The sequence below is a fragment of the Thalassophryne amazonica genome, chromosome 9 (genome assembly GCF_902500255.1).
Source record: "Thalassophryne amazonica chromosome 9, fThaAma1.1, whole genome shotgun sequence".
Lineage (NCBI taxonomy): Eukaryota > Metazoa > Chordata > Actinopteri > Batrachoidiformes > Batrachoididae > Thalassophryne > Thalassophryne amazonica.
Window position 1 is genome coordinate 54,096,745 of NC_047111.1, and position 17,180 is coordinate 54,113,924.

At 39.8% G+C, this 17,180-nt stretch overlaps 1 protein-coding gene across 2 annotated transcripts in view; it reads right to left on the reverse strand.

The window, feature by feature from the left end:
- Window positions 1-3,106: 3,106 nt before the first annotated feature.
- lars1b (leucyl-tRNA synthetase 1b) overlaps window positions 3,107-17,180 on the reverse strand; it is a 71,103-nt gene continuing 57,029 nt past the window's right edge. Inside the window, exons 26-32 of one of the 2 annotated variants that reach the window (XM_034178055.1) lie at window positions 14,116-14,256; window positions 13,218-13,328; window positions 12,976-13,086; window positions 11,922-12,026; window positions 10,410-10,505; window positions 4,664-4,796; window positions 3,107-3,331 (exon numbers count right to left, since the gene is read on the reverse strand). In XM_034178055.1, the coding sequence (XP_034033946.1) occupies window positions 3,126-3,331; window positions 4,664-4,796; window positions 10,410-10,505; window positions 11,922-12,026; window positions 12,976-13,086; window positions 13,218-13,328; window positions 14,116-14,256 (903 nt within the window). In that variant the 3' untranslated portion in view covers window positions 3,107-3,125. The remainder of the gene's footprint in view (window positions 3,332-4,663; window positions 4,797-10,409; window positions 10,506-11,921; window positions 12,027-12,975; window positions 13,087-13,217; window positions 13,329-14,115; window positions 14,257-17,180) is intronic. The other variant, XM_034178056.1, reaches the window with a different exon arrangement.

Below are 17,180 nucleotides of genomic sequence, written 5' to 3' on the forward strand. Positions count from 1 at the left end.
TTTAGTCACTAGCCTATAGCAGTCGGCCTCTCGGTAGGTGGGGTCTGGTTAGGTTTAAAAAACTCCAGCTTTTGTTGGCTTCTGTATTTTCTTCTCTACAAGAGTCAAGACAGAAGTCAGACTACCAGAGCAAGAATTTTAGCTGAGGAAGCTTCTGCGATTTGAAGCGAAACATCCTCGCGTCAAGCAACCCAGTCCAGTCGAAGATTCAAGCTTCTCTACTATGGAAACCACCTGGACAACTGAGAGCCTACACAGAAACATCCCATGTAACAATAAGAAATATACTCAAAACCTGGATTAATCTTTTTAGTCACATAGCACTACTATTATTCTGAACACTAACGTATAATGGCATCTGCTGTTCACGACATTTCTCCTCAAGTTGACGGACAGAGAAGATCATATGTACAGTAGAACACAGAGCTCTGAATAAACACTGAGATTCTGGGTAGATGTATTCGGCAAGGATTTGGAGACATATCAAGATTACTCAAGCCTCCGAACTATGCTCAGCAGGGAGATACCACTATATTTGCTGCAGTCACTGCGGTCACCCTTGTTCTTATACAGGGTGACTATTTTGCATTACGCATGTCTTTTCCACTTTTGATAATCTCAGGAGGTATGCCATCCATGCCTGGTGCTTTTCCTCTTGGTAGGACATCAATAACCTTGCTGAGTTCCTCAACTACGGGAACTAAGTCCAATTCTTCCAAGACAGGAAGGTCCACGAAGCTGTCGAGCGCTTCCCGAGACTGAGCTTTCATTGGAGTAAAGATCAATTTGGGAGATATTTTTTCAGTATTCACGTTTTGCAATTAATGGTTTGTGAATAATTCACGATTTGCAGATGATTCACGTTTTTGGGGGTTAACATGTCCTCAATTTTGGCAAAATCATAACAGACTCCAGAGCCTCATTCTCGTGGAGATTTTTGTTTTCTTGCAAAGACAGGAAAAACTGAAAATTTGATTTTTATTGTTTCACTGAAAAAGAAGTGCCATCCACTGTTAGACAAAATGTCACACCATTATACAAAAGATCAAAGTGACCACATTATCAGCTCCATGATAACAAGAGTCCATGGTGTGAAAACACACAATAAGCAGCCGGACGGAGACAACATGACACAAGGAGGCAGATGTTTCTTCATTCGCTTTCAGAGAAGATTTACTCATAATGGTTGATCAGACATTACTGAAATGGACATAAAAGGAATACAGATTTTGTTGTTGTTAATCCTCACATCGAAAGTGACATACACACACAAGAAGTCTATGTTCAAAGTAAACACAAAGTTTACAGAGGTGGACTAACTGTCCAAACCAAACACACAACTTGTCGGAGCCAAAATTACTGTAACTTTTTTTAAAGGAAGAGTAAAGAAAATCTTTTGGGGTCTCGTTAGCTTCAGTTAATCCCTGAGGCTGATTTCAACAATAAAAAGTTGCTAAACTGAGAAGCTGTGTGCCGTTTCTCACCCAACACCGTGCCATAATTTATCAAACACTGTTCCACACTTTCCAACCACCAATGAGCCCAATAAACTGAAGAATTTCACATCTACAGTAGTGTTCATAAAATAGTAGTGTTATGTGACTAAAAAGATTACATCCAGGTTTTGAGTATATTTGTTATTGTTACATGGGAAACAAGGTACCAGTAGATTCAGTAGATTCTCACAAATCCAACAAGACCAAGCATTCATAATATGCACACTCTTAAGGCTATGAAATTGGGCTATTAGTAAAAAAAAAGTAGAAAAGGGGGGTGTTCTCAATAATAGTAGTGTGGCATTCAGTCAGTGAGTTCGTCAATTTTGTGAAACAAACAGCACCTGGATGAAGCCAGCACCTGTTGAACATGCTTTTCTCTTTGAAAGCCTGAGGAAAATGGGACGTTCAAGACATTGTTCAGAAGAACAGGGTAGTTTGATTAAAAAGTTGATTTGAGAGGGGAAAACATACGCAGGTGCAAAAAATTATAGGCTGTTCATCTACAATGATCTCCAATGCTTTAAAAAGAAAAAAAAAAAAAAAAAAAAAAAACAGACGCGTGGAGGAAAACAGAAAACAACCATCAAAATGGATAGAAGAATAACCAGAATGGCAAAGGCTCACCCATTGATCAGCTCCAGGATGATCAAAGACAGTCTGGAGTTACCTGTAAGTGCTGTGACAGTTAGAAGACGCCTGTGTGAAGCTAATTTATTTGCAAGAATCCCCCGCAAAGTCCCTCTGTTAAATAAAAGACGTGCAGAAGAGGTTACAATTTGCCAAAGAACACATCAACTGGCCTAAAGAGAAATGGAGGAATATTTTGTGGACTGATGAGAGTAAAATTGTTCTTTTTGGGTCCAAGGGCCGCAGACAGTTTGTGAGACGACCCCCAAACTCTGAATTCAAGCCACAGTTCAGTGAAGACAGTGAAGCATGGTGGTGCAAGCATCATGATATGGGCATGTTTCTCCTACTATGGTGTTGGGCCTATATATCGCATACCAAGTATCATGGATCAGTTTGGATATGTCAAAATACTTGAAGAGGTCATGTTGCCTTATGCTGAAGAGGACATGGCTGAAATGGGTGTTTCAACAAGACAATGACCCCAAGCACACTTAGTAATGAGCAAAATCTTGGTTCCAAACCAACAAAATTAATGCCTCACAGATGTGAAGAAATCATGAAAAACTGGTTATACAACTAAATACTAGTTTAGTGATTCACAGGATTGCTAAAAACAGCAGTTTGAACATAATAGTTTTGAGTTTGTAGCGTCAACAGCAGATGCTACTATTATTGTGAACACCCCCTTTTCTACTTTATTTTACTAATAGCCCAATTTCACAGCCTTAAGAGTGTGCATATCATGAATACTTGGTCTTGTTGGATTTGTGAGAATCTACTGAATCTACTGGTACCTTGTTTCCCATGTAACAATAAGAAATATACTCAAAACCTGGATTAATCTTTTTAGTCACATAGCACTACTATTATTCTGAACACTACTGTATGACTGAGTCAAACTGGACTATTTTATTGTAACAATTCAGGATGCATATGGACTGTCCAAAGGTTACTCAATGCCGACAGTGAGCCCTGTCCCTGTTTGTATAATGTGCTCTAATGAACCAGATAAGCCAGAGTGTCCCCGATATCCACCGTGAGACCGTTATCAGTCAGAGTGACCCTCTTCTCCTCCAGACTGACGCTGAACACAGAACTGTTGGAGATGAGAACTTTGCCGTTCTCCTCCTGTCCCACGACAGGCACCCGGCGTGGCCCAAGCACCGGGTCCTCGTACCGCATCAGCTTCACTCTGGACAAATCTGATGGACACAAAGAAGGCAAAGTGAGACAGGTCTGAGAAGTGGAAACATGGTCTGATACAAAAAGCAGAAGCTACTACAAAACAGATTTCATGAACAATGAGATCATGGCACAAGTGTTCAGCTCAGTGTCCCAAATAGCTGACTGTCAACTGGTTCATCTGTAATCCGGAACCTCATCAAAAACTACAGATCTGTGCGCAAGTCACAAAATTACTAGTTGCTTGTATCAATGAATATGAGTGACAGTAAATGTTTAGTGAGGAAACTCTTGAGTTAACAAACCGGTCAACCTCTGTACATGTAACCAAGAAATGACATATTAAAACAAACCCAACAACAACAAAAGTCCAAATATCTGTACTTGAAGATTTTAAGACAGATTCCCATACTCCTCCCAAAACAAAAAAGTGGTGAGTGTAAAAACCCACTCGATTCAGATACTATCATTCTCCTCCTAGTGTCACAAAGAAGCCATGGAGTTTTTTTTTTTATTCTGCTTTTGTCTGGTTTTCCATGTAATAAACACCATACATAACGGATTTTGTAAAACAGATTTTCGCTTGTGTCGGACAAAACATCCCGTCTGATCACAATGCATTTTCTTTAAAAGCACCTCACGTATACTGGACGGATCAGTTTGGACGTACCCAGTAAAAGAGGTATGAAATGAAGTCCAGCACGTACACTTGCTGATTCGTGGACAGTGGGTACTTTATTTCCGTAATTAAAAGACCGGGCGTTTTTTTCAAACCGTGCTCAGACACGGGACCTAATCGATGCAGGGTGGAATTCAAGGCTGGTGATTATTAACAAAATGCTGCTTGTGCCTGCACTGTATTATGGTGTCAAGTTTCACACATATCCTTGGGTGTGACGAACCAAACCGCTTTAGATGAGAGCCCTCTGTCTGACTGTGAACCAGCGCACCTGCTAAATGAAGGAGACTGCAAAGGGCTGTGATTTGTCACTTTTCTGGTTTCACTCCTTTCTCTCCTGTCATATAATAAAATAAAAGTTTTTGCAGTGCGCATGCCGATTTCATTTCGATCTTGGATCAAATACGTTTGAGAGAAAAGTCCACAAATATGACCAGCTTCACAACATGGAGTCAGGAAAAAAAGACGCTCAAATGACCGGCAATTCATGGAGGAAATTGTACGTACCGTAGGTTTGGAGGTTGAAGATTGCATATAAAGAAGTGTGTTCATCAGGTGTTGAGAATCCTGATGATGCAACCACATAACTTGGCACAAGTATGCACTCTCCAGATACACCCACACAAACAAATTTTAGATTCATAAACAGCAGTTTTTCAATTGATGTCATTACCTTTGATGAGTCTGTTGACTTTAGCTAGCCGGCAGATGATGCTGTCTCTGTTGTCCCCCTGTCGGATTTCAACCTTTGCAGAAAACAGGCCACTGAATGGCTGGGGGTTGATGAGGGACACGCACACCCCAGGCTGTGGAGAAAGCACAGAGAAGATCATTTCTATTTTCAGCATAAGATGTAAACATGGCTGCAAATATGCAAACGCATAAAAAATTCAGACGTGCCAACATTCCAAAACCTCTTCCAGGCACAATGACAAATGTAAAGTTATATTTTAATGGCAAAGTTAAACATCATTAAAAGAAATTCTGTTGCAACACTTAGTCGCCATTTTTAGCTTAGGAGTTCACTAGTATACACATTTCATTTGTCAAGTGACTGAGAGGCTACGACTGCCCCTGGACAGGACGCTAGTATGATCTAGGTCCCTTCCCCAGCCGAGGCTGGTTCCCATGTACAGCTGGGGGGACTGAACCAGTGTAGACAAGTGTCTTGTCCAAACACAAAGAGGCAGCATGAGTCGAATTCAAACGCAGGTCCTTTTCCACTCAGCTACCATTGTAAAATCATTCATAGCAATCAATCACAGATATTTTGCTGATCAATATATCTTTTAGATCATCCATCTAGGCTTCCTTGTTAAATATATTAAGATATTAAAAATGTTTTTTCAGACAATGTTTCCTGTGCCCTTGACCTTTGCAAATTTCGCCAAGTAGGACTAAGGCAGGAAGCTTAACTTGACCCAATGACTCCAAAATGCAATTGCATCTTGATATTTATCCAAGTAATATTCCCACCAACTTTCAAAGAAATCCATCCAGCCTTTTTTAAATTTTGTCCACAGACACACACACACACCAGTGAAAACAATAATCTGTTCACCACTTTGTTGATGTACAGGGTAATTACAGCACTTTCAGAACATCATGCTGTCTCACAGTCCGTTTGCTTTCCATGGGACAGTCACACCTTGCAGGCTCAGAAAACAGAGTTTCTGAACAGAACAGGCTTCCCCAGTGTTGTCAGAGTAACTGATGGAATCTACATCCAAATTATTGCAGTTACAATATGAAGACATTAGTCAGTATCAAATACATTAAGTACAAAATTAACCGAACGGTAAATCAAATGTAAATAAAATACAGCATGTGTGACCAAGGTAGCTTAGCCGCCGTTAGTTCCCCTCCAGCAGATCCCGAGCAGCGGGGAAAGCAGGCCGACTGGGTGACTGTGAGGAGGAAGCGTAGTTCTAAACAGAAGCCCCGTGTACACCGCCAACCCCTTCACATTTCTAACCGTTTTTCCCCACTCAGCGACACACTCGCCGAGGAACAAACTCTGGTTATTGGCGACTCTGTTTTGAGAAATGTGAAGTTAGTGACACCAACAACCATAGTCAGTTGTCTTCCGGGGGCCAGAGCAGGCGACATCGAAGGAAATTTGAAACTGCTGGCTAAGGCTAAGCTTAAATTTGGTAAGATTGTAATTCACGTCGGCAGTAATGACACCCGGGTTACGCCAATCGGAGGTCACTAAAATTAACATTGAATCGGTGTGTAACTTTGCAAAAACAATGTCGGACTCTGTAGTTTTCTCTGGGCCCCTCCCCAATCGGACCGGGAGTGACATGTTTAGCCGCATGTTCTCCTTGAATTGCTGGCTGTCTGAGTGGTGTCCAAAAAAATGAGGTGGGCTTCATAGATAATTGGCAAAGCTTCTGGGGAAACCTGGTCTTGTTAGGAGAGACGGCATCCATCCCACTTTGGATGGAGCAGCTCTCATTTCTAGAAATCTGGCCAATTTTATTAAATCTTCCAAACCGTGACTACCCAGGGTTGGGACCAGGAAGCAGAGTTGTAGTCTTACACACCACTCTGCAGCTTCTCTCCCCCTGCCATCCCCTCATTACCCCATCCCCGTAGAGACGGTGCCTGCTCCCAGACCTCCAATAACCAGCAAAAATCTATTTAAGCATAAAAATTCAAAAACAAAAAATAACATAGCACCTTCAACTGCACCACAGACTAAAACAGTTAAATGTGGTCTATTAAACATTAGGTCTCTCTCTTCTAAGTCCCTGTTAGTAAATGATATAATAATTGATCAACATATTGATTTATTCTGCCTTACAGAAACCTGGTTACAGCAGGATGAATATGTTAGTTTTAATGAGTTAACACCCCCGAGTCACACTAATTGTCAGAACGCTCGTAGCACGGGCCGAGGCGGAGGATTAGCAGCAATCTTCCACTCCAGCTTATTAATTAATCAAAAACCCAGACAGAGCTTTAATTCATTTGAAAGCTTGACTCTTAGTCTTGTCCATCCAAATTGGAAGTCCCAAAAACCAGTTTTATTTGTTGTTATCTATCGTCTACCTGGTCGTTACTGAGTTTCTCTGTGAATTTTCGGACCTTTTGTCTGACTTAGTGCTTAGCTCAGATGAGATAATTATAGTGGGCGATTTTAACATCCACACAGATGCTGAGAATGACAGTCTCAACACTGCATTTAATCTATTGTTAGACTCGATTGGCTTTGCTCAAAATGTAAATGAGTCCACCCACCACTTTAATCATACCTTAGATCTTGTTGTTGGAGTTATTCTGTAGATACACTGTTTTATTTTATCATGCATGTTTTGTGTTCTCTGCTCTGGTAGAATGTAGTTCTCTCTGCTCTGATAAAGTGTACTGTACTGATGTGATGGGTGAAGGTTACTTAAGATATGTGACATGACGTGCTTCTGCAAGTTGTGTATCTCTGTGTGCACGCTAAGCTCTTTTTCAGGACATGTGAAGATGACCCAGGCAGAATGCAGCCATAAGCGGAGCAGTGAGATAAAGAATAGAGAATTGAATGTTCCAACCACAGTGTGATTATGATACATTAGTCCTTGTGTCAGAAGAAGTGTGATTAATCGTTAGATGTCTTAAACACATCTTAATCGAGCCCAAGATTAAAAAGGTTCTGAAAGTCCTGAATGTATTGTGCAATCAGCGGTTCTGCGGCAACAGCTCACGCGCTATCACTCCTCCCCTTAGGAGCTGTACCGCCCATGTATGTAGGGAAGTCCTAAATAAAAGAGCAGGAGCGCAGGCCAGACTTTAGTGTAGCTTTGGTGTACAGCCTGACTTGCACTCCTCGCGAGCTAAAATTGACTTTCTGTCTCACTGGTGTTTCTTGACTCTGTTTGTCTTGTTAAAGGTTTTAAGAATGTTTGGAGGAGAAAATACCCAACACTTGTTCTAACTTATGGTATGGAAATTGAAGACTTAACAGTATTCCCTGAAAACCCCCTTCTGTCTGATCATTTCTTAATACATTTACTTTACTCTGATGGACTACCCAGCAGTGGGGAATAAGTTTCATTACAGTAGAAGTCTTTCAGAAAGCGCTGTAACTAGGTTTAAGGATATGATTCCTTCTTTATGTTCTCCAATGCCATATACCAACACAGGGCAGAGTACCTACCTAAACTCTGTGAGTGAGATAGATTATCTCGTCAATAGTTTTACATCCTCATTGAGGACAACTTTGGATGCTGTAGCTCCTCTGAAAAAGAGAGCCTTAAATCAGAAGTGCCTGACTCCGTGGTATAACTCACAAACTCGCAGCTTAAAGCAGATAACCCGTAAGTTGGAGAGGAAATGGCGTCTCACTATTTAGAAGATCTTCACTTAGCCTGGAAAAAGAGTCTGTTGCTCTATAAAAAGCCCTCCGTAAAGCTAGGACATCTTACTACTCATCACTTATTGAAGAAAATAAGAACAACCCCAGGTTTCTTTTCAGCACTGTAGCCAGGCTGACAAAGAGTCAGAACTCTACTGAGCCGAGTATTCCTTTAACTTTAACTAGTAATGACTTCATGACTTTCTTTGCTAATAAAATTTTAACTATTAGAGAAAAAATTACTCATAACCATCCCAAAGACGTATCGTTATCTTTGGCTGCTTTCAGTGATGCCGATATTTGGTTAGACTCTTTCTCTCCGATTGTTCTGTGTTATTTTCATTAGTTACTTCCTCCAAACCATCAACATGTCTATTAGACCCCATTCCTACCAGGCTGCTCAAGGAAGCCCTACCATTAATTAATGCTTCGATCTTAAATATGATCAATCTATCTTTATTAGTTGGCTATGTACCACAGGCTTTTAAGGTGGCAGTAATTAAACCATTACTTAAAAAGACATTGATCCAGTTATCTTAGCTAATTATAGGCCAATCTCCAACCTTCCTTTTCTATCAAAAATTCTTGAAAGGGTAGTTGTAAAACAGCTAACTGATCATCTGCAGAGGAATGGTCTATTTGAACAGTTTCAGTCAGGTTTTAGAATTCATCATAGTACAGAAACAGTATTAGTGAAGGTTACAAATGATCTTCTTTTGGCCTCAGACAGTGGACTCATCTCTGTGCTTGTCCTGTTAGACCTCAGTGCTGCTTTTGATACTGTTGACCATAAAATTTTATTACAGAGATTAGAGCATCCCTTAGGTATTAAAGGCACTGCGCTGCGGTGGTTTGAATCATATTGCTCACAGGGGGTCGTTTTGACCGTTGGGGTTTTTCCGTAATTATTGTATGGCTTTGCCTTACAATATAAAGCGCCTTGGGGCAACTGTTTGTTGTGATTTGGCGCTATATAAATAAAATTGATTTGAACCAATCACAGTGCATTGTTATGCATCATGCATAACAATGAGATCAGGCCTGTCTCCTCAGATACAGGTTTTTGTCTTTTCCTTACAGTTGGTCTGAGATGGGTCCTGGATCACTTTTAACCTAAGACCCCTAGGTAGATGTTTTTAAGCCAAATCAGGAAATCTCTGAGGGAATTCTCAGAATCTTTTTCAATCTGGGCTCTGGTTTGTTTTTAGGAAACTTTAAGGTTTGATTCAATCAGAGGTCACCAACCCTGCTTTTGGAAAGCACCCACCCACTGTTTTCCAACTGGAATGCAGCATTAGTTTTTGTAGCACCCTCTGATGATCACAAACGAGTGTGTGTGTGTGTGTGTGTATATATATATATATAAAATGTCATAATTGTATTCCCCCCCCCCAAAAAAAAAATCCACATTGGTGTGGCTCTAATCTTTATTGTACAGCTACTTGTGCATTGACATTAGCATTAATTCATCATAAAGCACATTCAGTTAAATGTGAGCAGATGTAGCTTAACTGACAAACCAAGCTGGAAAACATTAATTTTGTTAAATCTAAAATGTCAAAAGCCATTGCAATCTTGCATAAAGCACAAGATTTCATTTCCCAATGCCCATTAACTATTTTTTATCATTCATTGTGCGTTCCATATATGACCTATTGAATCGAGGTATGGGGAAATACATATAAAATTAATACTAATCCAATATTTTTGTTGCAAAAGAAAGCTGTAAGAATTATCTATAACAAATCATACTGTGAGCCAACGAATCCATTATTTGCATGTTTATATATTCTAAAATACTGGGACTTGGTTGATTAACATCACAATACAAATTATATATAAATTTAAAAATAAAATTTTACCACAACATGTCCAGGATCTGTTTAAACTGAGGGACTCCAGTTATAATTTGAGAGGACTATTATTTTTTGAGAAATTAAGGAAACAGGATACCCGTAAATCATAGCAGTTAAGTCTGTAAATTCAGGCATTACAGAGAGACAGTAAAGCAACAATCATACTTGCCCTCATAAACGCACACAACCAACCAATGCACAAAACACATTACCTCTGATCTGAAAACACAAAATGGTTTCCCAGGGCAACACTCCTCCTTCACTTTGTCGTCAGCCTCAGATGCAAACAAGACCTCAATCTGCTCCAACTGCAGCGGAAGAACAATATGGAAAAGTGATAACACATCACTGTGTTCCAACGGGTTGTGTGTAGTGTACACACTGGAAAATGTCTGTGTTGTGAATTGGACTCCTGCAGCAGTTACAGTCCCAGTATCTGGCTTTTACACTAATCTGTTAAGCATCACCAATAAGGAATGGATTTTCAAAGTCACAACACTAAAACAAACATTATTTCAATCTAGTTAAAAACAAACATATTTAAGTGTGTATTTGCAGCTTTGCCCTCAACAGCAGCTTAGGTAGTCAGTTTATCCATCCCTGCATCACATTCCAAAAAGGTTGGGACGGGGCAATTTAGTCTAGTAATTACGAAAAAGAAGCCTTACGTTAACCTTGTCCAGAAGCAATGTTGCCTACTCTGGGCTCAGAAGCATCTGGATTGGACTATCAAAATGTGGTCAGATGGATCAGTATTTCAGATCTTTTTTGGGAAAATGGACACAGCATGCTCCAAACCCAAGACAAATATGAGTATGCTCAGAGTGAACTGACCTTTACACATGAAGTGAAACAAAGATTTTGATGCAAAGGAATCTATTTAAAGTAACATTCTGCATACCTGCGTGCAAGATGTTGACATTTTTCAAACAAACTAAACCCAATCAAGCGTGCATGTCAGTTGATATATGCGTTATGTATTTGGGGTAAATACATTTTAAAAAAGCATTTGTTGTCCAGCTTTGTCCAAACTTTAAGTTTCCAGTTTAGTTTTGCTGTAGTGACTCTCAGGTAGGGGCGTAACTTATCAGAAGTTCCATGCACAACCTGTAGTAGCGCACCACATTTGGCTCAAAGAGCTAAGATGGCGTGGATGGGCAATTTCATTAGACTGTCACATCCGTTACAGCTTCCAATGCTTCTGCTGTGATCTTGGCATCCCAGAGACTTTATATTTACAACAGCATGAAGGAATAATGGACAAACCATAAGTCTCTGGGACAGCTTGATCACTGCAGGACCACTGAAAGCTGTAACGTATGTGTCGCTGTGATACTTTTTTGCCACAATGTGCCTTTTTGGTTTCATTATGTGTTACGCTCTTATTCCCTTGATTTCTTGATTTTACTTGAAAGCACTTGGGTCACCTTTTGGTTGTTGTAAATGTTGAATAATTTGATTTCAAACCCTAGTTGTCAGGGAGCCCCTGACTGCACATTCTTCATCTCTCCCTGTTCTGCTGACGGCTGATTCGATCATTCAGGTGTGCTCGGCGAATTAAAAGATAAACACTTGAAGCTTTGACAGAGGAAGGAGGGATAGAAAATGTGCATGATGAGGATTGTTGGGAACCATTACATTACACCACTACTTAAAAATGCCTTTGTTTGACTGGTGTGAGCCCTAAATGTCTGTTTCAAGCAATTGTTGATCATATAAAATACCTCCAAAGAATTTGTCAGATAAACAAGGTTCTCCGTCAGAACTGCCCGTTCGTCAAACTCCAGTTCCAGATCCAGAACCCTGGGACCATTCTTCTCCAGATTCTCCTACAAAACACAGAAAACTGCAAATTATGATGCAAGTCCATTATATGTGCTCTGATACATCAACCATCTGCATGTCCTCCCTCACCGCATCCATAACCGCAGGGTGTTCAAATACTTATTTTCCTTACTGTATATATATACACACACACACATATATATATACACATACATATATATACACATACATATATATACACATACATATATATACACACATATATATATACATATATATATTTCTATTTCTACCTCATTTCTTATGTCTTGTACTGTTACAAGTATTATTATTATTATTGTACACGCTGTTTGATGAACATTTTCCTCTACTTGCACCCACCTTGTGTGTTTTCTTAAGAGCTGATGTAACATGTGAATTTCTCCTCTGTGAGATCAATAAAGTTTATCTATCTATCTATAAACTTCCTCTGCATCCTTCTACTTACACACCCTGTATCCATCCTCAACACATGCCTAAAGCAACCTTGACAATTGCACAATAAGCATGATTGGGGCACGTTTGATTAAGATATAATGTAAAATATACATTAAATGGGGGTTCAATGGCCACAAAATCTGTAATCAGGATCAGATCGGCATCAAACTTTGTCAGTCAATAAAGATACCATCCTACATAACACTCAAATATCAAAGAAATTAGATCTTTTTTGACATTTGATTTTTTGAAAATTCGTTCAATGTTAAAGGATAGGAAATTTCCAAGATTTTTCTCACTTTCACCTTTGACCTATGACTTTGAAAATTGAATCAGCTCTTGCCTATGAGAATACGAATCTTCAAGAAAAATTTCATAATGATATATGAAAAATTGTGGGTTCCAGGTTGTTCACAAACAAACAAAAATGGGGTGAAAACATAAGCTCCACCAAACTTCGCTGGCCAAGGAAATAATACAGACAGCTGCAACTCCAACACAATCACTCTAATTCACCTTGATCATGGCGACGAAAGGCATCACTTTCTTCATGTACTTCTTCAGTTCAGGGAGTGCTCCCAGTTCACTAGCTATCAATTTATTGTCAGGAAGGACGCCATTGTTACTCTTAAAAAAAAAAAACATTAATAGATAGATATTGGGAACATAAATGCAATATATATATATATATTTATTCTGTCCTTTAAATATGTTGTCAATGGGTTTGTTTTTGATGGATGCCATATGCGTTTTCTCACCTTGTAGTGCTTGCCAAGCAGGGATAAGGCACTATGCTGCCATGGAGGGTAACTCTTGGCAACGTAGATGGTGCTGTGGGAGGGTTTGGTTAAGAGTTTTGAGTCACCTTTCTGTTGGAAGAAAAATGTGAAATTCATGATGGAAAGGCAAGCCTTCTCCTATACTTCAGTTTAATTACAATGTATATTTTCAGTGTCAGTGACCCCAAACTAAGCAGTGTGCTTCCATTATACAAGCTGTTTTATTAATTATGCAGCCTGACATCCAGGAACTCATTTTACATAACAGCTGTCATATGTTGTGAAGCAGACATGCAGTTGTGGTCATAGATTTACATACACTCTTCACTGCCATGGGTGTCCGGGCTTTTCATGAAGTCTTTAAAGTCTTCTTTTGTCAAGGTTGAACAATTGTACAGCATACATCATTAATGACGTATAAAAAATAAACAACAACAAAAACAAAAAAGAATTGAGTGCACATGTTTGAATTTATTTTATCTACTCTCATCCAAACAGGGTCAAAATTATACAAAATGTGTACCCCTCAAGTTGTTCTTAAGGCGGTGTATTTATAGTTAATTTATCAGTTTTGAAAAACCTCCAAACACCTGATTTCTGATTTCCACTCTACTAACATGTGGTCACCAGTGAAACACTCAGAAGATGACATCTTCTGCGCAGTCTTGTCTGCGCAGATGATGTTTTTTTTTTTCCTTTTTTCAATTTGCTGATTTACAAGTTGATAGCATTTGAGTCATTATCTACACAAGCTGGCTTGAATGAACCGAGTAACTTAACAACTCATCTTCATTTTTGCTGTCCAAGCCATATGCAGTTACCAGTACAGCAATAAACAGGCAGCCAAGCACAGGAACAAGCAACCAGAAAATCTTACCTTGTTTTTTGGGGGTAACATGTAAGCTTTAAGTCTTATTCTGAGATCGTGTGCCGTCTCCATCAAGTACTGAGAAGAACGCATCAGAATCTCATCAACTGGACCTGCCACAGGCCATGAGGCCTTTACCACACAACCAGGCTACAAAATGAGAGAAAAGCAAGGATGGAAGAGAAGGTTACTTTAGTACAAAGTGCTTTGCCGAAGGAAAAAAAAGTTGAAGTCTACTTAAGTTTAACAACTGATTAAATGCACATCCTGAGGTTACAAGACCTTCATAACAAAGCTAGACAACAGTGAAGACACACAGTAAGTACTTAAGCCAGCAGTGCTTAGCACATAATTAGAAAAAAAAATCCAGCCGTTGTAAGGCATCTGCTGTTGCTAAACAACAACCTAAAACCCATTTCAATCATGGCACTCTGTCACATTCACAACTTCTGGTATTTAAAATATTCTTGGCGCTCAGTGTTGTTGGGAATGTGCAACAGTGCGTCTTTCATGCTGATGGGGAAAAGAAAGCTGTAGTATGAAGAGGGCCACCTGGTGGACATTTACATCCACAAAAGGAATATATGTCACCACTTGACTCAATTAAATGAGCTGTGAGATTAACACATCTGGAAGAAACTTGCAACAAAGACTAACACAGGGCGTTTCAATATTTCCTTTGTACTGTACTTCAGTTCTAACGTATTTTCTGGAGTATAAGTCATGGCTTATACTCCGGAAAATTCCTAACAGGGCTTGATTACTTTCAGTACCATTTAAAACCGAGTCGGGTCATACTTAAAGCATTCTTTAAACAAGCGATCGTCATGGTGTTACTATTTTGAGCTTTTCCTCATGCCTGCTCCAGTTAAAATACAATTAGCAGTCATGCTCACTTCAAGCAAATATATTAGGGCTGCAGCTATAGAATATTTTTGAAATTGAGTACTCTAGCAATTTTTTAATCAATTAATCGAGTAATCAGACAAAAAGTACTTTTGCATTTTTTTTTAACATTAGTATTCCAGGGCTCTCCCTAAGCAATGGCACAATGTCGCTACACCATCATGCAGATTGTCAAATTTACTGTATCCCTTTCTGTTTTCTGTTTTCTTTCTGGTAATTTTTTTTCACATCTTTACAAGTTTTGCATCTTTCCTGGTGTCAGGTGTTCAGCACTCCCCTGACACTGGACCGTAAGCACAGGCGGTTGGCGTAATCCTCAGTCAGTCAGGCTGCACCGGAACGTGAGCACAGCCTGTGAAAAACTGGTCTCTGGAGTGCAGCTTTTCCACAAAAGGCACACTGATAAATCCGCTCTGCCAATGAAAACTTTGATCAAATGCAAATAAAGCCAGTTTTTAAATAAACTTGATTGACTTAAAGTGCACGTAGAGCGGAGTGCAGCCAGCGGACCAAACCGTGACAAACACACTGCTTCACTTTAAATGCACAGTAAGTTTATTCTAGTTGATCAGCGTGGACCCTCTTTCTCTTAAAAGGCTTTATTTTACTTGGTCGCATTGGAAAGTTGTAGCTTCTGGTGCTAAATTGATTAGCTCTTACACAGCTTATGCGCATGCTCTAGTCTTCTGTTTTTTGTTTTTTTTTTTTCCTGGAGATTACAGTGCCACACACAGCCCTGGCATATGTACTACAATGTGAAACGGAGCTTCGAGGCACAGAATTTGCCTAGAATATTTTTTGTAATCGAATTATTCGAGTTACTCGACTAATCGTTTCAACACCATATATACTCAACAAAAATATAAACGCAACACTTTTGGTTTTGCTCCCATTTTGTATGAGATGAACTCAAAGATCTAAAACTTTTTCCACATACACAATATCACCATTTCCCTCAAATATTGTTCACAAACCAGTCGAAATCTGTGATAGTGAGCACTTCTCCTTTGCTGAGATAATCCATCCCATCTCACAGGTGTGCCATATAAAGATGCTGATTAGACACCATGGTTAGTGCACAGGTGTGCCTTAGACTGTCCACAATAAAAGGCCACTCTGAAAGGTGCAGTTTTGTTTTATTGGGGGGGGGATACCAGTCAGTATCTGGTCTGACCACCATTTGCCTCATGCAGTGCAACACATCTCCTTCGCATCATCCGTGAAGAGAACACCTCTCCAATGTGCCAAACGCCAGCGAATGTGAGCATTTGCCCACTCAAGTCGGTTACGACGACGAACTGGAGTCAGGTTGAGACCCCGATGAGGACGATGAGCATGCAGATGAGCTTCCCTGAGACGGTTTCTGACAGTTTGTGCAGAAATTCTTTGGTTATGCAAACCGATTGTTTCAGCAGCTGTCCGAGTGGCTGGTCTCAGACGATCTTGGAGGTGAACATGCTGGATGTGGAGGTCCTGGGCTGCTGTGGTTACACGTGGTCTGCGGTTGTGAGGCTGGTTGGATGTACTGCCAAATTCTCTGAAACGCCTTTGGAGATGGCTTATGGTAGAGACATGAACATTCAATACACGAGCAACAGCTCTGGTTGACATTCCTGCTGTCAGCATGCCAATTGCACGCTCCCTCAAATCTTGCGACATCTGTGGCATTGTGCTGTGTGATAAAACTGCACCTTTCAGAGTGGCCTTTTATTGTGGGCAGTCTAAGGCACACCTGTGCACTAATCATGGTGTCTAATCAGCATCTTGATATGGCACACCTGTGAGGTGGGATGGATTATCTCAGCAAAGGAGAAGTGCTCACTATCACAGATTTAGACTGGTTTGTGAACAATATTTGAGGGAAATGGTGATATTGTGTATATGGAAAAAGTTTTAGATCCTTGAGTTCATCTCATACAAAATGGGAGCAAAACCAAAAGTGTTGCATTTATATTTTTGTTGAGTATATATATATATATATATATATATATATATCTATCTCAAAGAGTGTCTACTGACACAAAGAACTGTGCCCTAAAAATGCACAGGAACAGAGATTTTGTGTGTGGGTGCCCTGTTACAACTCAAATGAACAGATGTTCACATATGTGTGTGCATGCACTTGGTGGACTATTACAGCTCAAACAAACAACAGACGTTCATGTCTA